Raw genomic sequence first — 25134 nt, 5'->3', positions numbered from 1 at the left:
GCCAGGCCAACACAGGCCTGAATAAAGACAAACTTGAAAATGTCATTCGGATTCGCTAGTAATATCCAATGGACTATTCTAAAAAAACGGTGGTAGGCACAGTTCCTGAAGCAAGCAAAGCCCAGCTCCTCCTACAGGTGCCTCCTGTCCCCTCCCCACCGTTCTCAGCGATCGCCAGGCGTCAGAAGGTCCCCTCCAGCCCAGATGTGTGAATTCTCACTCCTCAGCTTACCAGCTAGCTGTTAGAAGATGAACAGTTAAGTAAATTCATTTACACTTACACGTGAATGACTGTCAGGCCTTTTAGGGGAAAAGGAGTCTCGCTAGTCCGTGTCACTCCTCGGAATGAGGCTGGGCAGTTAGTTTTCTTAAAAAAAAAAAAAAAAAAAATTCTTCCACTCTAGGAGAACTCCAGCTGCAAAGTCAAGAAGCAGAGGACAGAGTTAGGCATCCGATTTTTCCCGGTCCTCCTGGAGGGGCTAGGCCTCTCAAGACTGCGTCCCCCTTTCTCAGAGGGTCCCCAGGCAGGCGGGGATGCCCTGAAGCCGGTGCTCTGGTCTCCCGCCTCCTCAAGCCCTTCCCCTTCGTCCGGGAGGCGCCCTGGGAGCCTGCCGTCCGTCCGGCGCAGCCTCCTTTGGCACCGAGACCTCCAGGTGCCCAGCGCGAAGGCGGAGCCGGGCTGCAGCCGCCTCCCCGGCGCCGCGGACGAGACCCCCGGGAGTTTGGGCCCCCGCGCTGCGGCTCCGTCGTCCCCAGCCTGCCAGGCCCGCCGCGCTCCCCCCTCTCTGCGTGCGCGGGGCTAAGCCTGCGACGCGCGAACACAGCGCAGCGCGCGGAGCCGAGAGGCGCGCGCCGGGCAGCGGCGCGGGCAGCGGGATCTCGGCGCGGTCGGAGCCCGCGCTCCAGCTGCGGGCCCACGGACGCCCGCACCATGGCTGCCGAGGGACCCGGCCCCGGCGCCCGGCTCTGGGCGGCGGCGCTGCTCCTTCTTGGCCTGCCGCGCCTCTCCACGCCGGCGAATGGTGAGTGTCCGTGGAGCGTCCACGAGGCGGCGGGCCCCGGGTGGCTCATAGGGTCTCGGTGGGGAAAGCGAAGCTCGCCTGGGCTGCCCCCTGGGACGAGCCCAGAGCACGGCCAGCTGGGGCGAGAACGAGGCGAGTGGCCGTCCTGCCACCCTGCGTCCCCTCTCCCGGCTCCTCGAGTAGCCTCGGGCCGAAACGCACCCTGGAGTCCCTCAACCACCCCTTCCTGCGGGGCGCGCACCGGGGAAAGCCTGTGCTCTGATCTCACAGCCCTGCCGCTAGCTTTCCAAGATCTTGAAAAGTCTGCAAAATGACATCACGTCTAGGGTGCCTGGAACCTCCGTTGCTGAGATACGATTTCCCACGTCTATTAAATGTGCTCCTAATTGCACCGCCGGTGATTACAAGACTCCCTCGGAGTTTTGGCTTGGTCCAGGAAGAGCTGAAAGATGAGAGGAAATCAGCTAGGCGAAAGAGAGAGAATATACAGGAGAGAGACGATGGCACGTGCAAAGGCCCTGTGAGTGGCAGGGGAAATGGGATAAATGATAGAGTGGCTAGAGTGCAAAGTTCAAGGTGAGGCTGTCCTTCCACAAGAAGCTGGAGAAATAGGTAAGAGCCAGATTATTGCAGATTTTTGAAAATTGACCCATCTTTTTGTTCGTTTGTTGAGCCTGAATTCAGCTTTCAATACTTCTCTTAAATTAGCAGAATCACAACCTTAGATCAGCTCAGTTTCAAAAAGCTAATTTAGCTGTTCAATCAAAATCCCTATTGATTTGTGCAGAAGGATATGATGAAAAAGAAGTCATGAGTTCTCACATCCGTGAGGGGTTTCTAGTAAATCAAGCTTGGGACAAGTTAGGTTGATGAAGTAAAAAAAACTCTTGGCTGATTCAGGATGCTTTGTCTATCTTAAAATGTCATCACTATTTAGCAAACAATATTGGGTAAAAGGAGAAGATTTGACAAAAAAGAAGCACAGTGGTTAAGGAAAGGAGAAAGCCAGAGGAAAACCTCCCTGAGGTTTTGTCTTAAGTGCCAGATTGTAGGACTCTTTGCTCATAATTAAGGTCAGTGTCTTATTTCTCCATATCCTCAGAGAGAGTGTGTGAGAAAAAAAAAAAAAAAAAAACCACTGTTAACTTTGAAAGCTTCTAGTGAACCCTGTTAATTTTTAATTAAGATAAAATTCATGTACAATTTACCGTTTTAAAATGCACAATTCAAGTGTTTTTTAATATAGTCCTTATGTTTTACAACCATCACTACTCTCTAATTTCTGAGTATTTTCATCACCCCAAAAGAAATCCCATCCCTATAAGCAGCCAATCCACTCTTAGTTCTTTGCTGTAGTAGTTTTTGGCCGGACATTGAGTCATGAAAAATTAAGCTGATTTAAAGAATGCAACTGGAATAAACTGGAGCTAGTACTAACTTTTGAACAATGTATACTATTGTACACATCTTATTTCCTTTTAAAGAAATGTCCTGCAATCCATGAGACTTTCCTTTCACCCCATTATAACTGCTTAAATGGAATGCCAGATGGATATGGAGCAATATGGCTTGATTTGGATCATAGAAAATTTAAGACAGAAATATCATCAGACAAGGAGAAAGCACCAAGCCTGGCTGTTGTTCAGTTGCTAAGTTGTGTCCGACTCGCTGCCACCCCATGGACCGAAGCACACCAGGCTCCTCTGTCCTTCCCTATCCCCCTTTTCTTCTTAGCACTTGCCAGAAATGCCTCCATTTCTCCCTTTTCTCCTTTCCTTCTCCCTTCTTCCCCAATGGCGAACTATAGGTACCTTTGCTTTCAAGAAACTCCAATTGCTGAGCTCCAACTTTTATAACAGAGCCATTGAAGAAATTAGAATCTATTTATGAAAGGAATCTTTTCTTTACTAAATATATGCTTAACTACCACCACTTTTCACACTTAGGGATTTGTGTTCTACAGTGATGGAAGGAGGAAGATGAAATGTGCAGCTAACCTGAGGTGTTAGGACATTTGAAGAGAGAGTTTGGTGTTATTAAAAATTCCATAGACCTATTAAAAAATAAGTCAAACTCAAATGACATTTAGTTTTCATTGGACTAATTAGATATGTATCTTATACATAAAAGAGACCTGCTACTGTAATTTTAAAATACTTTGAAACTGAAAAATATCTTCTCATTAACTGAATGCAAATTAACTGTGTTTGGGTAATGATTGAAGGAAAAGATCATTAATTCAACAGGTAATTTGAGTGTCTACCTTATGCTAGGTTACTACCCTTGCTGTTGAGGATAGAATGGCAAGGAGAAAAAGGTCCTTGTTATCAGGGAGCTTAAAGTCCAATAGGGGAGGGACTTCCCTGGTGGCTAAGACTCCATGCTCCCATTGCAGGGTCCCAGGTTCAATCCCTCGTCAGGGAACTAGATCCCACGTGGTGCAACGAAAGATCCCTCATGTGGCAGGTAAAAGATTCCACATGCTTCAGCTAAGCCGTGGCCCGACAAAAGAAAAAAAATCCAGTGGGGGGAAGAGACTCATTAGGCAAATAATTATGTGAACAGAATGTGAAATTGCAGTTCTGATAAGATTAAAGGACAGAAGTACTATGACAGCATGTAATCAGGAGATTTTTTCATTTGGTGTAGGAGGATCTGAAAGATGAGCAAGAACTGACCAGGCAAAGTGGGGAAGAAAAGGGATCTGAACAGAAAATGATGTACAAAGAAACTGTGAGTCACAGAGAAAATGGGACATGTGATAAGAAACAGAGTTCTGGAGTCCAGAGTCCAAGGTGGAAGTAGTTTGCGATGATGCTAGGAGAATTGACATGGGGCCAAGTTTTGTTTCAATCCCCAAACGGAAAGGAAAACATTGAATGGCTTCCAGTAGTAGAGTGACTGATCAGGTTTGCATTTTTAGAAGCTCATCCTGAGAGTAGGAAGAACGGATAGGACCAGGGCAAGACTGGATGTGGAGAGACCATACAGGTGGTATTTCACTTGTCCAGGTGAGAGAGGCTAGGGATGGAAAGAAGGCTGGGGTGAACAGAAAGGGTCTGGACTGAAGAGAAGAATGTGAGTCATCCATGTCAAGACGGTCTGTGAAGCGACGTGTGTAAATGGAATCCTAAGGAAAGATTTTACAGCAAGATGACCTACTTTAGTTTCTCCACATATCCACTGAAGTATAAATACTGAACTAGTTCTAGTAGTTTTTTAGTGGATTCCTTAGGATTTTCTACATTCCAAGATTATGTCGTTTGCAGATATATTTTTCTTTTTTCTAATCTGGATGCTTTCTATTTCATTTTCTTGCCTAATTGCCTTGGAGAGAACTGCCAGTACAATGTTGAATAGACGTGGCAAGAGTGGATAATCCTTGTTGACAAGGATGGTAGCAGAAGGCATTCAGCATTTCACCATCAAGTGTAATGTCAGCTATGGGATTTTTGTAGATGCTTTTATCAGGTTGAAGAAATTCCTCTTCATTCCTAGTTTGTTGAATGCTTTTATCATGAAAAGGTATTGAATTTTTGTCAAGTGCCTTTCTGCATCTATTGAGATGATCATGTAGTTTTTGGCCTTTATTCTATTGTATTACCTTAATTGATTTGGGGGTATAAGTCAACCTTGTATTCCTGGGATAGATCCCACTTAGTCATAGTGTATAATTCTTTTTTTTTTTTTTTTAATTCTGCTGGACTTGCTTTGCTAGTATTTTTGTTGAGGATTTTTGTGTCTATATTTATGAGAGATAATGGCCTATAATTTTCTTTTCTTGTGTCTTTTGTCTGGGTTTGGCATTAGGGCAATGGTGGCCTCATAGATCAAGTTGGGAGGTGTTGCTCTCTGCTATTCTATTTTTTAGTTTTTATGTTCTAACCATTTTTTAAATTGAAGTATAGTTAATTTACAGTGTTGTATTAGTTTCAGGTATAAAGCAAAGTGATTCACTTTTTAATAGTCTTTTCCATTATAGGTTATTACAATATATTGAATATAGCTCATTGTGTTACATAGTAGGTCTTTGTTGTTAATCTGTTTTATATATAGTAGTGCACATGTATTAATCCCAAACTCCTAATTTGTCTCCCCCCTCATCCTTTTTGGTAACCATATAAGTTTGTGTCTGTGAGTCTATTTTTGTTTTGTAAATAAGTTCATTTATATCATATTTTTAGATTCCACACGTAAGTGACATCATATAACATTTGTCTTTCTCTGTCTGACTCACTTAGTATGATCAGCTCTGGGTCTGTCCATGTTGCTGCAAATGGCATCATCTTTTTTACAGCTGAGTAATATTAATGTTTTCCATCTTTTTGGTCATTTTACTACATTTTGGATGATGTCTTCTGATTTCTTTTTCAAGGATAAGTTCTTTGTTCAAATGTGTCTGATATGCAGTCAAAAACATTTATTACATTTTAAATTTATCATTTTTTATAAACATTTCTAGATTTCCTATTTTGTTCTTTTTCAAGTCAGCTTAGCAACTTTTTATAGCTTCCTATCCCTTGCAGATATTTTCAAATTTGTTATTTCTCTAAATATAGTCATCATCATTGTTTTGTAGCCTGTGCCTGTTAATACCAGTATTGGACTTATTTTTAGGTCAGTGTCTGTTATGTGTCACATCTGTTGCTTCTCACTCACAGTGCCTCGTTTCCTTGAACTCTTTGCTGTGTCTTACTTTGGTGGTCATTGCCTTTGAAAAAGTGTTTGCATGGGATTTCCTGAAGCATAAGATAAAGGTGTTTTTGTTTTTGTTTTCCCCCTCCAGAGAGGAGTTAAAATTGTTCCTATGAGGTGTCTGGATACATGTTCGTCTTGGGCCACTTTAGGCTACATCCATGGCTTCATGTATTTTAGACATTCATTTTCTGTTAGGACTACCGTTCTCAACGAAGATTAGCAGTCTTCAGAATGAGGGGAAGGGGATACAGTTTACCATTGTCCACTCTTTCATCTTGAGAGTTTAACGTTTCAGACTCTCAGATTCGCGTGTGCAGTAGCAGTGCTGGAGCAGGGAAGAGAGGTCTATCCAATTCCTTGCATCATGTGAAGCCTTGGCTTTCACTTTTATCTCCGGGGTTTGACCATCAAAACCTGTGTCTAATTTCATAGCCCTTTTTTTCCAGATATACAAATGCTACTTATACAAAAGTGTCTTGAGGGTGCATGCTTGCTTCTTCAGGTAGGATTACCAAGATTAATATAGTTATTCAGGTCGTTTTCTGCACACTGGTACCATGTCTGAGAGAACTCCAGTCACCTACAGGTAATGTTTACTGTGAGAAGTTTTTGCATTTCTTTTATTATAGCTTTTGCTTCCAAAGCTTTGACGATTACTGTGTTTGTGGTAATAATTTTGCAGTAGACGACAGCTAAGTTTCTTATTTGATTAAGATCAATATTGAAAAGCAGAGACATTACTTTGCCAACAAAGGTCCGTCTAGTCAAGGCTGTGGTTTTTCCAGTGGTCATGTATGGATGTGAGAGCTGGACTGTGAAGAAAGCTGAGCACCAAAGAATTGATGCTTTTGAACTGTGGTGTTGGAGAAGACTCTTGAGGGTCCCTTGGACTGCAAGGAGATCCAGCCAGTCCATTCTGAAGGAGATCAGCCCTGGGATTTCTTTGGAAGGACTAAAGCTGAAACTCCAGTACTTTGGCCACCTCATGCGAAGAGTTGACTCATTGGAAAAGACTCTGATGCTGGGAGGGATTGGGGGCAGGAGGAGAAGGGGACGACAAAGGATAAGATGGCTGGATGGCATCACCGACTCGATGGACGTGAGTCTGAGTGAACTCCGGGAGTTGGTGAGGCCTAGTGTGTTGCGATTCATGGGGTCACAAAGAGTCAGACACAACTGAGCGACTCTACTGAACTGAACTGAATATTTTATGGTAATTTTGCTGACGGAAGTGAAACGTGACATTTTAGGTGGGCTTTTTCTCCCTGCCTTTACCTTAGATTTGACAGGGTCCCGACTTGGTCCCTTCAAGAGGTTGCTGGGGGCCCCAGCACGCCCTCCTGCACCATGGTTTTCTTGCCTAAAGCTGTCCTTTGCTTTCAGACTCAGCTTCCACCTCTCCCTGAGTTCACGTCCTATTCTACCCATCTCCCTATATTTCTTGAGGCTTCTTGCGCATAGATTGATGTAGTGCCGGCAGCCAGTGTGCAAGAGACGAGGCTACTGCTCTCTTGGCCGGTGGGGAGAAATGCAGCAGACACAAGCGCACTCATCGTGGGAAGTGATGATGTCCTGAGACAGGAGGGGAGCAACCTGCTGGTGTGAGGTCACCCTCCAGGCCACGGCAGCAGAGGAAGGCAGAGCTGAGGCTGAATCAGGGCCTTGGACACCAAGTGACCCCACCCAGGGGAGCCTAGGACGCTGAGCTTTAGCATACGCGGTTTGTAAAGTGCCATTTTATTTATTTTTATTCAGTATTTTGATTTTTATACAATTTTGAAGGTTACTTTCCATTTACAGGTGAGTGATCACACCATCATGGTTATCTGGGTCATGAAGATCTTTTTGTATAATCTTCTGTGTATTCTTGCCACCTCTTCTTAATATCTTCTGCTTCTGTTAGGTCCATACCATTTCTGTCCTTTATTGAGCCCATCTTTGCATGAAATGTTCCCTTGGTATCTCGATTTCCTTGAGAGATCTCTAGTCTTTCCCATTCTATGGTTTTCCTGTATTTCTCTGCACTGATCACTGAGGAAGGCTTTCATACCTTTCCTTGCTATTCTTTGGAACTCTGCATTCAGATGGGTGTATCTTTCCTTTTCTTCTTTGCCTTTAGTTTCTCTTCTTTTCTCAGCTATTTGTAAGGCCTCCTCAGACAACCATTTTGCTTTTTTTGCATTTCTTTTTCTTTTTCTTGGGGATGGTCTTGATCACTGCCTCCTGTACAATGTCATGAACCTCCGTCCATAGTTCTTCAAGCACTCTATCAGATCTAATCCCTTGAATCTGTCACTTCCACTGTATAATCGTAAGGGATTTAATTAAGGTCATACCTGAATGATCCAGTGATCTCCCCTACTTTCTTCAATTTAAGTCTGAATTTTGCAATAAGGAGTTCATGATCTGAGTGACAGTCAGCTCCTGGTCTTGTTTTTGCTGACTGTATAGAACTTCTCCATCTTTGGCTGCAAAGAATGTAATCAACCTGATTTCAGTATTGACCATCTGGTGATGTCCATGTGTATAGTCATCTCTTGTGTTGTTGGAAGAGGGTGTTTGCTATGACCAGTGCGTTCTCTTGGCAAAACTCTATTAGCCTTTGTCCTGCTTCATTTTATACTCCAAGGCCAAACTTGTCTGTTACTCCAGGTATCTCTAAACTTCCTACTTTTGCATTCCAGTACCCTATAATGAATGCAAAAGTAGGAAGTTTAGAGGTACCTGGAGTAACAGGCAAATTTGGCCTTGGAGTATAGAATGAAGCAGTACCCTGTAATGACGGAGAAGGCGATGGCACCCCACTCCAGTACTCTTGCCTGGAAAACCCCATGGACGGAGGAGCCTGGTGGGCTGCAGTCCATGGGGTTGCGAGGAGTTGGACACGACTGAGCGACTTCACTTTCACTCTTCACTTTCATGCATTGGAGAAGGAAATGGCAACCCACTCCAGTGTTCTTGCCTGGAGAATCCCAGGGACTGGGGAGCCTAGTGGGCTGCCGTCTATGGGGTCGCAGAGTCGGACACGACTGAAGCGACTTAGTAGCACCCTGTAATGAAAAGGACATCTCTTTTTGGGTGTTAGTTCTAGAAGGTCTTCTGGGTCTTCATAGTACTGTTCAATTTCAGCTTTTTCAGCATTATTGGTCGGGGCATAGACTTGGATTACCATGCTATAGAATGGTTTGCCTTGGAAACAAACAGAGATCATTCTGTCATTTTTGAGACTACACCCAAGTGCTGCGTTTCAGACTCTTTTGTTGACTGTGAGGGCTACTCCATTTCTTTTAAGGGATTCTTGCCCTCAATAGTAGATATAATGGTCATCTGAGTTAAATTCACCCATTCCAGTCCATTTTAGTTCACTGATTCCTAAAATGTCAACGTTCACTCTTGCCATCTCCTGCTTGATCACTTCCAATTTACCCTGATTCGTGGACTTAACTTTCCCGGTTCCTATGCAGTATTATTCTTTACAGCATCGGACTTTACTTCCGTCACCAGTCACAGCCACAATTGGGTGTTGTTTTCACTTTGGCTATGTCTCTTCATTCTTTCTGGAGTTAGTTCTATACTATTCTCCAGTAGCATATTGGGCACCTACTGACCTGGGGAGTTCATCTTTCAGTGTCATATCTTTTTGCCTGTTCATACTGTTCATGGGGTTCTCAAGGCAAGAATACTGAAGTGGTTTGCATTCCCTTTTCCAGTGGACCACGTTTTGTCAGAAACGTTTTGTCCAGACACCCTGGAATGTGAAGTCAAGTGGGCCTTAGGAAGCACTACTATGAACATAGCTATTGAAGGTGATGGAATTTCAGCTGAACCATTTCAAATCCTAAAATATGATGCTGTTAAAGTGCTGCACTCAATATACCAGCAAAGGTAACTCTGCAGTAGCCACAGGACTGGAAAAGGTCAGTTTTCATTCCAATCCCAAAGAACAGCGATGCCAAAGAATGTTCAAACTACTGCACAATTGCACTCATCTCACACGCTAGCAAAGTAATCCTCAAAATCCTTCAAGTGAGGCTTCAACAGTATGTGAACCAAGAACTTCCAAGTCTTCAAGCTGGATTTAGAAAATGCAGAGGAAGCAGAGATCAAATTGCCAACATGCATTGGATCATAGAAAAAACAAGAGAGTTCCAGAAAAACATCTACTTCTGCTTTATTGACTACACCAAAGCCTTTGACTGTGTGGATCACAACTAACTGTGGAAAATTCTTCAAGAGATGAATACCAGACCACCTGACCTGCCTCCTGAGAAATCTGTATGCAGGTCAAGAAGCAACAGTTAGAACCAGACATGGAACAACAGACTGGTTCCACATTGGGAAAGGAGAATGTCAAGGCTGTACATTGTCACCTTGCTTATTTCACTTATATGCAGAGTACATCATGTGAAGTGCCAGTCTAGATGAGGCACAAGCTGGAATCAAGATTGCAGGGAGAAATATCAATAACCTCAGATATGCAGAAGATACTATCATTATGGCAGAAAGTGAAGATGAACTAAAGAGCCTTTTGATGAAAGTGAAAGAGGAAAGTGAAAAAGTTGGCTTAAAACTCAACATTCAAAAAATTAAGATCATGGCATTTGGTTCCATCACTTCATGGCAAATAGATGGGGAAACAATGGAAACAGTGAGAGACTATTTTCTTGGGCTCCAAAATCACTGCAGATGGTGACTGTAGCCATGAAATTAAAAGACACTTGCTCCTTGGAAGAAAAACTATGACCAACCTAGACAGCATATTAAAAAGCAGGGATGTTACTATGCTGACAAAGATCCTCCTAGTCAAAGCTATGGTTTTTCCAATAGTCACATATGGATGTGAGAGTTGGACTATAAAGAAAAATGAGTACTGAAGAATTGATGCTGTGAACTGTGGTGTTGGAGAAGATGCTTGAGAGTCCCTTGGACTGCAAGGAGATCCAACCAGTCCATCCTAAAGGAGATCAGTCCTGGGTGTTCATTGGAAGGACTGATGCTGAAGCTGAAACTCCAATACTTTGGCCACCTGATGTGAAGAGCTGACTCATTGGAAAAGACCCTGATGCTGGGAAAGATTGAAGGTGGGAGGAGAAGGGGACGACAGAGGATGAGATGGTTGAGTGGCATCACTGGCTGGATGGACGTGAGTTTGAGCAAACTCTGGGAGTTGGTGATGGACAAGAAGCCTGGAGTGCTGCAGTCCCTGGTCTTTCAGTTAGAAAGATTACAGAATACTGGCTATACGCCCTGCGTTGTGCAACACGTGCTTGAGCCTGTCTGACACTCGGTTGTTTGTGCCTCCCCACCCCCGCATCTCCCCTCGCCCTTCATTCCCCCCACTGCTTTGTTCTCTGTATCTGTGAGTCTGCTTCTTTGTTGTTAGATTCACCAGTTTGTTGTATTTTCTAGACTCCACATTTAAGTGATATTGTCTTTGTCTGACATATTTCCCTTACTATAACGCATTTGAAGTCCACCATGTTGCTGCAAATGGCAAAATTTCATTCTTTTTTATAGATGAATAGTATCCCGTTGTGTATATCTCTCTCTCCATTCATCCACTGATACACAGTCAGGATGTTTCCTTGTCTTGGCAAGGAAATTGCCAAGCATTGTAAATAATGCCTCTAGGCATCTTTTTAAATGGAAGATTTGAAGGACTTATCCAGATAAACATGCCACAGCAGTTAGTTACTTTTTTTAAAAAGAGTAAAAACTTGTAATTGTCATCGCTTGGCCCCAGGGATGAGCGCATTGAGGTAGTTGCTGTGCTTCAGTCTTTAAGCAAGTGGGAGAGACTGCAGTCCTCACAGGTGTTTGCCCGGGGGGTGTCTGCTGAGGTTAAATTCCCTTGGATCCTGGAATCAGCCTGTGTCCCTGCTTGTCCTCACACAGGGAAGCTCTTCGTGCTGGAGTCTCAGAACGGCTCTCAGGGCCTGGCACTGGAGGCCGCGCGGCTTTCCTGCAGAAGCAGAGGTGCTCACCTGGTGTCTGCAGATGAGCTGCGGAGGGTGGTCCAGGACTGCGCGTTGGCGGTGTGCACCACGGGCTGGCTGGCGGACGGCACCCTAGGGTAAGTCAGGCCAGCTGGGGGCACTCTCCTTCCAACTCATCCACTACCCCATCAGGGCTGATTTGGTGGCTCAATAATTGTTCTGTTGAGGCACCAGGATAGACAGAGTGCAGTGGGCTATGGCTTGCAGTACAGTTTTTGTTTTGAGTTCTCATATAAAAACATATCTCTGGAGTTCTGTTGCAGTCTTTTCCCCCTTGCTTTGTTATTTTGAATTGCCTTTTAGGTTACAAAAATAATACATGCTCATAAAAATTTCAGGTAATATATATATATATATAAAGCACAAAGTGAGTTTCTCTCTTCTTCCCTACCTCAGAGTTAATGACCCTTAACTGTTTGACATATGTTCTTTATCTCTTTTTCTCTGGGGATGTTCATCTGCATCCATGAGAAAAGAGGAACATGGCATGGAGGTTTTAAAATACAATTACAAATTCTTTCACATTACTCCCATTGAGGAGTGGGGTCAGTGTCCTTTCCCTTTGTATTTTGTTTGTTTTTATATCACTCCTTATTTTTTTGGCCTCACCGTGTGACCTGCGGGATCTTCATTCCCCACCCAGGGATCAAGCCCTTGCCTCCTGCAGGAGAGGCACAGGGTCTTAACCACTGGACTGCCAGGGAAGTCCCAGTGTCCTCTACCTTTGAATGAGGGACAGCATAGCATTGCCTCGACCAGTAGAACACAGCGGGAGTGATACTCTGAGGCTAGGTTGGAAAAAGCCACTCTCTGATTTCTGGGGACACTTACTTTTGTGATGCTACCACTGAGAAGTCCTAGGAAGCCCAGGCCACATGGAAATGCCCTGCGTATGTACTCTCACCAATAGCCCCAACTGATTTCCCAACTACTAGCGAGCATTAACTGCCTCTGGGTGATTCCAACCCCCAGCTATTGAGTGAGCCAGCCCAGCCTTAGAAGAGTCTCCCCAGCTCAGCCTTAGACATTGTATAGCAGAGACAAGCCTTTCCCATCATACCCTATCCGAATTCCTGACCCTTGGAATCCTTGTGGAGAAATAATTCTGTGGCTGGCTAGGAGAAAACATCCCATTAGTGCTGCTAACTGCTCTGTTTATTAGTCATAAACAGAGAGGGCAGGAGCCATTCCACTTTTTCCTTCATGCCACAGGAATGTGAGAGAAGAAATAGGCTCCAAGAACTGCTTGACCCTGAAGATGTCTGGCTGGGAAATAGCCATAGAAAACATACACAACCATGCTGATTCACATCCCCAAAGGTGAAGCAGCAATTGAATAAAGAGAAAAAATGAAACTACCTCCAGAACTTTTCAGTGAGTCTGGAATTGTGACTCTCTCTGCCTCGTATTTTGCTTCCAAGGTCCTAAATCAACAAAATATGACCAGTGATAATACATATTTCCCTAATGTAGTTAAGTATGGATACTTTTAATAGCTCTGTTACTATCATTGAATCAGATAATCAAGATATTCACAGATTCTAAACAGCCAGCTTGAGCCAGGCTTAGGTCTCCTAGGCATTACAAATAGAAACAAAGTCATTGGAAAGGTTTATCTTCTCTGGGTTTGCTGTAATGTGTTAAAACATATTACATAGTGGATCTCTACCTTGCTTAGATGATATTTCTTTATACAGTAAACATGCTTATTTGAAATATTTACTAAATGGCATATTAAAATAGTTTTCCATGTTAATATTTCTGGAACCATGAAGTATCTGACCATTAGTAGTACATTTCACCGTGGGTCCATCTCCCCTCCCCACCAAAAACTATTAAATGCACAGTGCAAGGACTTCCCTGGCGGTCCAATGGCTAGGATTCCACGCTCCTAATGTGGGGCCCTCAGGTTCGATCCCGGGTCAAAGAACTAGATCCCAGATGCCGCAACTAATAAAATAAAAAATCCTGCATGCCACAATGAAGATCAAAGATCTCACATGTTACAATTCAGACTCTGTGCAGCCAAACAAAATAAATAACTGTTTTTAAAAACTTCTCTAGAGGAAAATAATATTATCCTAGACAATTTATTTCTACAAACTATGTTAGCAAATAAAAGACTTGTCACATAGTATAAAATAACCGGTCACATAGGCACCAGTCACATGAGATCAGTTTCCATTCCGATCCCAAAGAAAGGCAAGGCCAAAGAATGCTCAAACTCCCGCACAGTTGCACTCATCTCACACGCTAGCAAAGTAATGCTCAAAATCCTCCAAGCCAGGCTTCAACAGTACGTGAACCGTGAACTTCCAGATGTTCAAGCTGGATTTAGAAAAGGCAGAGGAACTGGAGATCAAATTGCCAACATCCGTTGGATCATTGAAAAAGCAAGAGAGTTCCAGAAAAATATCTATTTCTGCTTTATTGACTACGCCAAATCCTTTGACTGTGTGGATCACAACAAACTGTGGAAAATTCTTCAAGAGATTGGAATACCAGACCGCCTTACCTACCTCCTGAGAAATCTGTGTGTAGATCAAGAAGCAACAGTTAGAACTGGACATGGAACAACAGACTGGTTCCACATAGGAACTGGAGTACATCAAGGCTGTATATTGTCACTCTGTTTATTTCACTTACATGCAGAGTACATCATGAGAAACGCTGGACTAAATGAAGCACAAGCTGGATTCAAGACTGCCAGGAGAAATATCAATAACCTCAGATATGCAGATGACACCACCCTTATGGCAGAAAGTGAAGAACTAACGAGCCTCTTGATGAAAGTAAAAGAGGAGAGTGAAGAGTTGGCTTAAAACTCAACATTCAGAAAACTAAGATCATGGCATCTGGTCCCGTCACTTCATGGCAAATAGATGAGCAAACAGTGGAAACAGTGACAAACTTCATTTTTGGGGGCTCCAAAATCACTGAGGATGGTGACTGCAGCCATGAAATTAAAAGACGCTTACTCCTTGGAAGGAAAGTTATGACCAACTTAGACAGCATATTCAAAAGCAGAGACATTACTTCACCAATAAAGGTCCGTCTAGTCAAAGCTATGGTTTTTCCAGTGGTCATGTATGGATGTGAGAGTTGGACTGTGAAGAAAGCTGAGTGCTGAAGAATTGATGCTTTTGAACTGTGGTGTTGGAGAAGACTCTTGAGAGTCCCTTGGACTGCAAGGAGATCCAACCAGTCCATCCTAAAGGAAATCAGTCGTGAATATTCATTGGAAGGACTGATGCTGAAGCTGAAACTCCAGTACTTTGGCCACCTGATGTGAAGAACTGACTCATTTCAAGATCCTGATGCTAGGAAAGATTGACGGTGAGAGGAGAAGGGGACGACAGAGGATGAGATGGCTGGATGGCATCACCAGGTCAATGGACTTGAGTTTGAGTAAACTCCAGGAGGTGGTGATGGACAGGGAAGCCTGGCATGCTGCAGTCCATGGGGTAACAAAGAGTTGGACACGACTGAGTGACTGAACTGAGCTGGGTAGACAAGGCAATAATAATAAAAATAGCCAATAGAAATTCTAGATGTTATTATTGGTAGATGCAGACTTTAAAATGACTCTTTAAAATGCTCAAAATACAAAGGACAAAAAGGAGAATTTTGGCAGAAGACTGAAAACTATGAAAATAACCAAGTAAAAACTCTAGAAGTGAAAAATATAATAGCTGAAATTAAGAACTTAATGGCCAAATCTAACAGCTGATTTTAAGAGTCAAAGAGAAAATTAATGAACTGGAAGATATTTTAGAGGAAAATGTCCAGAATAAAGAACAGAAGAAACGGGATGAAAATATAGAAGAAAGAGTACAAAGCAAAGAAGATGCATGTAATTGGAAATCCAGAAGGAGAAGAGAAATAAGATGAAGCAAAATTAGTATATTTAGCCACAACTGTGGAAAAATACTCACACACAGATTTAAGAAGCCCTGTGAAGCCCAGTCAGGATAAATAAGAGTTTCACAACCTGGAACAAAATAGTAAAACTGGTAAGGATCAAATATGAAGAAAAACTGCTAAAAGTAATAAGGAAAAGAAAGAGTACCTTCAAAGGAGCAGCAATAAAGTGACAGTGAAAGCCCAAAGACCACTGAATGATGCCTTCAAAGTGCTGAAAGAAAATACTGCCAAACTGGAATTCTATACCCAGTGAAAATATCTTCAGAGAATAAAGGTAAAATAAAGAATTTTCAGACAGATAAAGGGTGAGAGAATTCATTATATGTGATCTGCACTAAATGAAACCCTGAGGCACGTTCTTCTGGCAGGAGGAAAATAATTGGAGGTGGACAAATGGAGACGCAAGAAAGAACTGAGTGGTAAAAGTAAATATAGAGGTGAGTTGAAATTACATACAGATGGTCCCTGACTTATGGTGGTTCAGCTTACAACTTTTTAACTTTATGATGGTAGGAAAGCATTATGCTTTCAACAGAAATGGTTCTTCAGGTTGTGAATTTTGATCTCTTTCTAGGCTAGTGAGATACTATCATACTTTTTTGTGATGCAGGGCAGTGGCAGTAACCTGCAGCTCCCAGTCAGCTGTGCGATCGTGAGAATAAAAAACTGACACACTATAGCCATTCTGTGGTGAGATGACCATTCAGCTTTTTCACTTTCAGCATAGCATTCAATAAATTACATGAGACCTTGAATGCTTTATTGTAAAATAGACTGTTAGATGATCTTACCCAACTGTAGGGTGATGTAAATGTTTAGAGCATGTTTAAGGTAGCCTAGGCTAAGCTCTGATGTTCAGCAGGCTATATGTATTATGTGCATTTTTTACTTACCATATTGTCAACTTATTACAAGTTTTGGGGGATGTAACCCGCATTGTAAGTTGAGGAAGATCTATAATTATTTAAAGCAATAATAGTAATACTAAACACTAAAAAAATGGCATACAAATCAGGAAGTGTTTGAAGTATGTTAACACATAGTATTTTAAGTTGTGTTGTTGGGAAAGAGGGTAAAAGAAACATTAAATTTTAATAAATCAAAGAAGCATGTTATAACCTCTGGAGTAACCACTAAAAGAATTGTAAAAGAACATGTAACTTCCAAACCAATACAGAAGAAGAAGAGATTGCTGAAAATGAATTCAAACCATCAAAATCTGGAAAAGAAAAGAGAAGAAGAAAGAATGGGCAGGACTAATAGAAATATGGCAGATTTAAATTCAAAGAAATATGTGATTAAATTAAGCAAATGTGATGCTCTGATTAGAAAACAAGGACCGTCACCTCTTAACCTGTTAGTGGGAATGTAAATTAGTACAGCCACTCTGGAGAACAGTGTGGAGGTTCCTTAAAAAAAGTAAAAACAGAGCTGCCATATGATCTAGCAATCCCACTCCTGGGCATAGATCCCGAGAAAACCATAATTTGAAAATCGCAATACACCCCAGTGTTCAGTGCAACACTCTTCACAATAGTCAGCACATGAATGCAATCTAAATGTCTGTCAACAGAGGAATGGGTGAAGAAGTGGTACATACAGGCAGTGAAATACTACTCAGTCATAAAAAAGAAACAGCACTTTTGCCAGCAATATGGGTGGGCCTAGAGATGATCATACGAAGTGAAGAAAGTCCAACAGAGGAAGACAAATATCATGTGATATCACTCATATGTGGAGTCTAATTTTCAAAAAGATACAGGACTTCCCTGGTGGTCCAGTGGTAAAGAATCTGCCTGCCAACTCAGGAGACATGGGTTCAATTCCTGGTCCAGGAAGATTCCACATGCTGCAGGGCAGCTGAGCCTGCGTGCCGCAACTACTGAGCCCACGTGCCGCAGCCACTGAGGCCATGCTCTCAGGAGCCTGTGCTCCACAAGAGGAGCCACTGCGATTAGAAGCCCATATGCTACAAATAGAGCGGCCCCCACTCTCTGCAACTAGAGAGCCTGCATGCAGCAACAAAGATCCAGTGCAGCCAAAAATAAACAAACACTTTTAAAAGATACGAATGAACTTGTTTACAAAACATAGACAGACTCAGGGGCAGCTCTTTCCTCCCTTTCTACCTTCATCACCCGTTCATCCACCTCTGTGCCCAGATAGCTACTGATCAGGTTTCGGACACCCGAGGCTAATTTGTAATTCATATAAATGGAGTCATACAGCATATGCTCTTTTTCTGACCCCTTTCACTCAAAAATTATTTTGATATTCATATATATTTTATGTTATTAATGGTTCATTGTGTTTTACTGCTAAGTAACATTTGATTGCATCAAGTATGCGGCAATTTATTTATCCATACACTTCCTGATAGGCATTTGGGTTGTTTCCATTTTTGCTCTGTAACAAATAAACCTGTTGTGAACATTTATGTACAAGTTTTTCTATGAACGTGTGTTTTCATTTATGTTGGGAAGTACATAGATGTGCTGTGTCTACATCATACGGCACAAATGAGAAAAAGAAAAAACAAGAACCATGAGGTGGATTTAAAAAAATCCTATTTGTTGATTTAAGTGATACCCCTAAACAAATCATGGGACAAAAATAAATTATAGTGGAAATTTACATATATGTAGAAATGAACGATATTAAAATATAACAGGGACTTCTCTAGCAGTCCAGATGTTAAGACTCTGTGCTCCTAATCCAGGAGGCATGGGTTCCATCCCTCTTGGAACTAAGGTCCTACATGCCACACAGTGTGGCCAAAAATTATATATATATATATATATATATATACACACACATATATATACACACATACATATGTGCACACACATATATAGCATACCCAAACTCATGGGATGCGACTAGAGCTATACCTGGAGGAAAATGCATTAAATGCTTTAAAAAAAAATTAAATGCTTATGTTAGAAAAGGAAAGAGTCTGAAGGTTCAGAAATAACGATCTATCTTAAGAAATCTGAAAAGAACAGCAAAACAAACCCATCCCCCCCAAAAGAAGGAAGCTAATAAAGAGCAGAATTTTATGAAATAAAAACCAAGCATATACTGGAAGAGATCAGCAATGTATTTTATCTGAAACTTGAATCAATTTACATGACCTGAACTCAAGCATCACCTACAACTTCCTGCTTTTAGACCGATCTCTGGGAAGAGTATTGATAATTTCAGCCCAAACTCCTGACTCAGAAAAATATCTGCTGATTCAGAGCGATGGCAGAGGAGAATTCTTTCCCAGTTTGGCTAGCTCTCCTAACCCACTGTCTTCTTTGTCTGTTTCAGGACAACTGTGTGCAGCGAGCGGAGGGGTGAGCAACAAACCATGCGAGCTGTGGATGTGAGGGTGAAAAGCAGCCCCGTTCCTGGGGGCACATACAACGCACTGTGTATTAAGGATGAAGGTCAGTGCCAGAGCCTCTGTAAAGGTTTTGGAGGCTGTGCTTGTGGGGGTTGACCTTTAGGTTGTGTTCTGTTAGAAGCCAACTTTACGATGAGGATTCACTGAACATTGTGAATCAGGAAGTCTTCTGAAGAAAAGCCAGCAGGGCAGTGGGGAAGCGGACAGGGAAAGGAGGGGGCCAGAAGGGGGGCACTAATCAGTGTCCACAGGGGTTGGGAGGTGGGTGTAGGTGGGGAGTAACTCTGGTGGGGTCCTGCAGGGGCTCTCTGGAGACAGTGACCACAGGTCATCATGGGATTCCTGGTCAGGAGTGAGAGAGCAGGGCTATTTATACCACTGCTTCTGTCAGTCACTGGGTAGGGGCTACTTCAGGGAGCTGTAAATTCCCAGACTCTTCTGGATTTCAGTGTGCTCAGACAAAGCGTTCCAATAGGCAAGCCAACCTCCAACAGAGATGCACAGATGCCTACCTAGAGCCCCTGTCCACGGACCCCTGACAGCATCTGCTACAGCTGCTGATACTGCATGCCCTTCAATCTGCCTTCATGGTGGAAATTTTTCTACAAAGGAAAAAAAAAAACACACTTTTTCCCTGAAAGGAAATTTATAGGATTTAGGAAACTTCTCCTAGAAAGGAAAATTCAACTCTCTTATGGGAAATCAGCTGAATGATGAGGAGAAGACCATAAAGGAGTCTCCAGGGCAGCATATCATGAGCCCTGGGAAAAGTACACTTTCACGGTCAGAAATTCATGCCACTGAAAGGCAATGTCCGTGCGCAGCGGGAGAAAGCAAGCTGCTTACTCATCAGTCATAGACATCACCACGGCTACTGCCTGGCTGCACAGTGTTCTCACCTGGAAAGTTTTAAGAAATACTGAGGCTTGAGGGCCAGCCCCAGAGATTCAGATACAAATGCTGTCGACGTTGGGGCTTTTTAAAGCTTCCCCAGGGCTTCCCATCTGGTTCTAGTAGTAAAGAACCTGCCTGGCAGTGCAGGAGATGTTAAGAGATGCGGGTTCAATCCCTGGGTCAGGAAGATCCCCTGGAGGAGGACATGGCAACTCACTCCAGTATTCTTGCCTGGAGAATCCCATGGAGAGAGGACCTTGGCAGGTCGCATAGCGTCAGACACAACTGAAGCGACTTAGCGTGCACGCACACACTCAGTGGTTATAAGACGTAACCCAAGTTGGAGAAATACTTCACTAATGCAGTTTCCCAAAGCTCTTTGATGGTGAGCAATACCAGATGAACATATTAGAAATACAAACCCTCAGGCTGCATCCCAGAGGCACCAAATCCCAGTGCCTTCCCCTTCAGGGAAGGGGGTCAGAGGAGTTGACAAAGCAAAGAGCCACAGGGGGGATTTCCCTAGTGGTCCAGTGGCTGAGACTCAGCACTCTCAATGCGGGGGGCTCCAGTTGGATCCCTGGTCAGGTAACTAGACCCCACACGCTACAACTAAGAGTTCACAAGCCAAAACTAAAGATCCTGTGTGCCGCAACTAAGGCCTGGAACAGCCAAATAAATAAATACATATATGTATTTTTAAAAAAAGAGCCACAGTGAACCCTACAGCCCTGGCTGGTGCCTGTTAGATGTGTCTTGGTGGTAGATTTCTCTGCTGCTACGGCATCTCCCTCCAGAAAAGACTCTACATCTGTTGATTGCAGTCAAATGACTGAACGACGTGCCCTGGAAAGGTCTGGGGAGAACAATACCCGTGGTTTGTTTTTAAACCGCATAAGTAAATGAAAATGATCCTTTGAATCTCAAACCGAGGCAGAGGTTCAGATCTCTGAGGGAGACAGGACAGAGCTAAAAGAAAGGCAGCGTGACCTTTTTCTTTCGTGATCTCAATGGACATGCAGGGCTTCTGAGTCTGAGCTCTTTCCCCTGATGAACAAAGGGTATCTGCTATCCTTTGCTGTGAAACATACCATCCATGGGAGAAGGAAATGGCAACCCACTCCAGTATTCTTGCTTGGAGAATCCCAGGGACAAAGGAGCCTGGTGGGCTGCTGTCTATGGGGTCGCACAGAATCAGGCACGTCTGAAGCGACTTGGCAGCAGCAGCAGCAGCATACCATCCATAAATATAGTGGCTTAAAGTAAAAACCCTTTGTTTAGTCCACTGTTTGGAGGGTGGGGAGACAGCAGTCTGTGTTTCTCTGCTGGGCTCAGCCGGGCTTATTCATGAGTCCACCATCAACTGCTGGGTGGGGGCCTTGCTTCTGGACATTGGCTGGCTGTTGACTGGGGTGATGGGGGCCACTATCATCCAACCACATGTTCCGTACCATCCAAAAGGAAATCCTGGGCCTTCCACCTCACAGGCCTTCCAACAGGTTGTGTGTCTGTGAGTGTGTGCCTCGCTGTCCACAGCTGTGGCGCAGGAAGAAGCCAGAGGTTGGAGATACCTGTTCACATCCTATAGGGCACCAAGTTAAAACCCATGAGCGTGACTCTAAAACTGGGTTCTTGTCAAACCGATGTGATGTGTCTCCTGATATCTTGCACTCTGAGGAGCACAGCTTGATTTCAGTAGCCAAAAATGCGTACCTCGAATCTGATCATGAAAAGACAGTAACCAGACTCAAACTGAGAACCATTATACAAAACGACTGGCCTACAAGCTTTCCAAAATGTCAAGGGCGAGAAAGATAAAGAAGGGCTAGGCAACTGTTTTGAATTAAAATAGACTAAAAAGACTTGACAACATAAATGCAGTCTGTGATCCTGGATCAGCAGAAACAGCTAGAATTGATGAAGTCTGAGTAGGGATTATGAATTAGATAGTAGTGTTGTGTCGGGGCTTAAGTTCTCTAATTTGGTAACTATACTGCAGTTACTCAAGAGAATATCCTTGTTCTTGGAAACGTGTACTAAGGTTTTTGGGGACAAAGGGACATCACATCTACAAATCATTCTCAGGTGGTTGAGAAAGGAATTACAGATACACATATATACATATTTATACATGTATACATACACAATCATGCAGCCTTGAAATTAAAAGATGCTTGCTCCTTGGAAGGAAAGCTATGAGAAACCTAGACAGTGTCTTAAAAAGCAGAGACATCACTTTGCCGATCAAGGTCCATCTAGTCAAAGCTATGGTTTTTCCAGTAGTCATGTATGGATGTGAGAGTTGGGCCATAAAGAAGTCTCAACACCGAAGAATGGATGCTTTCGAATTGCGGTGCTGGAGAAGACTCTTGAGACTCCCTTGGACAGCAGGAAGATCAAACCAGTCAACCCTAAAGGAAATCAACCCTGAATACTCATTGGAAGAACTGATGCTATAGCTGAAGCCCCAAAACTTTGGCCACCTGATGCAAAGAGGTGACCCAATGGAAAAGACCCTGATACTGGAAAGATTGAAGGCAGAAGGAGATGGGGGCAGGAGAGGATGAGACAGTTAAATAGCATCACCAACTCAATGTACATGAATTTGAGCAAACTCCAGGAAATAGTGGAGGATAGAGGAGCCTGATATGCTGCAATCCATGGGGTCACAAAGAGTTAGACATGACTTAGCAATTGAACAACAAAGCCTACACATATATGTATGTGTGTATTTATGTATGATATATATTTTCTCTATATATAGACATCTATATACATATTTATATCTATCTAGAGAAAAATAAAGCAAATGGCACAGGATGAAAACACATTAGTAAATCTGGATAAAGCATTTATAAGAGGTCCTTATTCTTAGAATTTTTCTGTAACTTTGTGATTATATGTAAATGAAAATTTCCCCTCAAAAGGTCTACATACTCCTCCCAAAACAACAAAAACAATAGGGAAGCACAAAAGAAAGCAAAACCAAAAAAAACAAAACTGAAGCACATTCATGATGCCTGTCAGCTTATGTGAGGACTGCTGCTACTTTAGCAGAGTGAGCCCTGTATGGGCATCTCTGAATCACAGCGCCTGAGCCCCACACCCCAGGGCAATTTTCTGGAGCCTAGCCTGCCCACCCCCATCACCTCCAGATCAACAGGGAGAGACTTAGGTGGGAAAATCTGGGATCTTGTTCCAACAGGGCCTGACCTCAGAGGAGGCTGCAGATGGGCGATGCAGGGGGCTCAGGAATGCATGCTGAGGCGGGATTGGGGTCACAGGGTTGCTGTCTCTTGGGCTTTCCAGGAAAGCAGGATGGGTTCCCCAAGTTTTCCTCAGAGAGCTCTGTCCCTGATCCTCTGCCTTTGGCCCTTTAGAAAGAGCATGTAAACCACTCCCATATGGCCCCCCCACTTTTCCCTGGTTGGAACCTTGTAGACAGTCAACAAGAGATTATCTTACTAAGCAAGGTAAGTCACACAGACAAAGACGAATACCATATGATATCACTTATATGTGGAATCTAAACTTTGATACAAATGAGCGTATTTACAAAACAGAAACAGATTCTCAGACATAGAAAACAAACCCATGGTTACCAAAGGGGAAGAGGGGTGGGAGAGGGGTAAATTAGGGGTTATTAGCACATACAATTATGTGTGCGTTTGTATATATATGTGTGTATACATCACGGAATCACTTGGCTGGACGCCAGAAAACTAACACAGCATTGTAAGTCAACTGTACTGCAGTTAAAAACAAAAAATCAAAAACAAGGGAAAGCTGTGTGCCGAAGGAAGGTGGTGGGAAGCCAGAAGAGGCTCCTGGGGAGTGCACGTGAGGTCTGGTTCAGCAGAGCCCGGGTGCAGCATCACCTCTAAAGGTTGCCTTTTTCCTAAAGATGCTTCCCGACACTTGGCCCTAGGCTGCCACTTCTTCTCAGCAAGACAGGGAGAATGAAGGGTGCTCGGTCCCAAAACGGCAGACATGTGCCTCACAAGCCTGGAAGGCAAACAGAGCCTATGGCATGTGCAGGCAGCTTCCTCCCGTGTGTCCTTTTCTGAACTAAAGCTCACCATGAATGTAGATGTTTCTGTCTCCTTCTCGTGTTTGCGTTTCACTGACAGTGAATTTCCAGCCCTGTGGTGATCTCACTTAAACTAATAAGGGAAGTTATTTTTAACTAACTGGATCCTGATTAAATGAGCTGCCTCCACTTGGGTTCTCCAGCTTTGCTTCTCTTGGCAGCTTGTTTGTGCGGTCAATGGTGTGGGGTCTGGAGGATTCAAGTCCCCTCTCGCCTTCTCCCTGTTGCACCCCAAGGCTTACTTGGGGTGTACTTCTCTTTCTCCCCCCTCCAAGCTAGGGCTGGCCTGGCTGCTCTCTCCACCAGCCCACCTCATTGTCTTAGCACTGTGTTCCACCTTCCCCTGCACACGCTACTCCTGCCTGTATTTCCCATAAAGACAGAAATGGAATGATCTCTTCTTTTATGTCTTCAGACAGAGAACTGAATGCTCACCTCTCAGGCCAAGCAAGAATTTTTGAGAACAGCTAATTCCCAGGTCTGCCTGCAGGAGGGGCTGAGCCTCCAGGTGGGCTTTGGGGAAATTCTCCAGTGGTGATGGGAGACTGAGACCAAAAAAATCATAATACTTTGAGCAGCTGATAGAACTTATCCAGTTTAGGGTCTCCAAAGGGAGTGTGGAAAATTCTGTACTCATTACCAATTGGCACTGGCCAATTGTTAATTTATTTGTCTAGGGTAATGCAAAGCAGCGCTCAGACTTACAGGTGCTTTCAATGGATAGATAGATATACAGACACACGGACTGTTGGATGGATGGATAGATGGGTGGATGGTTGAGTGGACAGATAGATGAATGGGTGGATAAATGAATAGATAGATGATAGGTAGATAGATGAATGGATAAGTTGAAGATAGATGGATTGTTGGATGGATGGATAGATGAATGGAGAGATAGATGAATGGATGAATAGATAGATGACAGGTGATAGCTAGATGGATAGATGAATGGATGATTAGAGAGAAAGATGAATGGATAGACAGATAGAGATAGGGACTTTTTCACCCTTCAAGGAGTTGACAGTGTATAATGACAAGTAAGAGCGGAATGACACAAAGGAGCAGGATAATTAGGGAGACTTCCTGAGGTGGTGGCAGTTGAGGTGGAATTTCCTGGGG

General features: G+C 43.4%; 1 protein-coding gene across 1 annotated transcript in view; it reads left to right on the top strand.

Annotated features, from left to right (window-relative positions):
- Positions 1-381: 381 nt before the first annotated feature.
- SUSD5 (sushi domain containing 5) overlaps positions 382-25134 on the top strand; it is a 44188-nt gene continuing 19435 nt past the window's right edge. Inside the window, exons 1-3 of the mRNA XM_019984080.2 lie at positions 382-1022; positions 11616-11793; positions 18956-19074. Of these exons, the coding sequence (XP_019839639.2) occupies positions 932-1022; positions 11616-11793; positions 18956-19074 (388 nt within the window). The 5' untranslated portion in view covers positions 382-931. The remainder of the gene's footprint in view (positions 1023-11615; positions 11794-18955; positions 19075-25134) is intronic.

This window comes from Bos indicus, chromosome 22, assembly GCF_029378745.1.
Source record: "Bos indicus isolate NIAB-ARS_2022 breed Sahiwal x Tharparkar chromosome 22, NIAB-ARS_B.indTharparkar_mat_pri_1.0, whole genome shotgun sequence".
NCBI classification, from domain to species: Eukaryota; Metazoa; Chordata; class Mammalia; order Artiodactyla; family Bovidae; genus Bos; species Bos indicus.
Note: the sequence above shows the minus strand (reverse complement) of the source record. Positions and strands in the feature narration are given on the sequence as shown.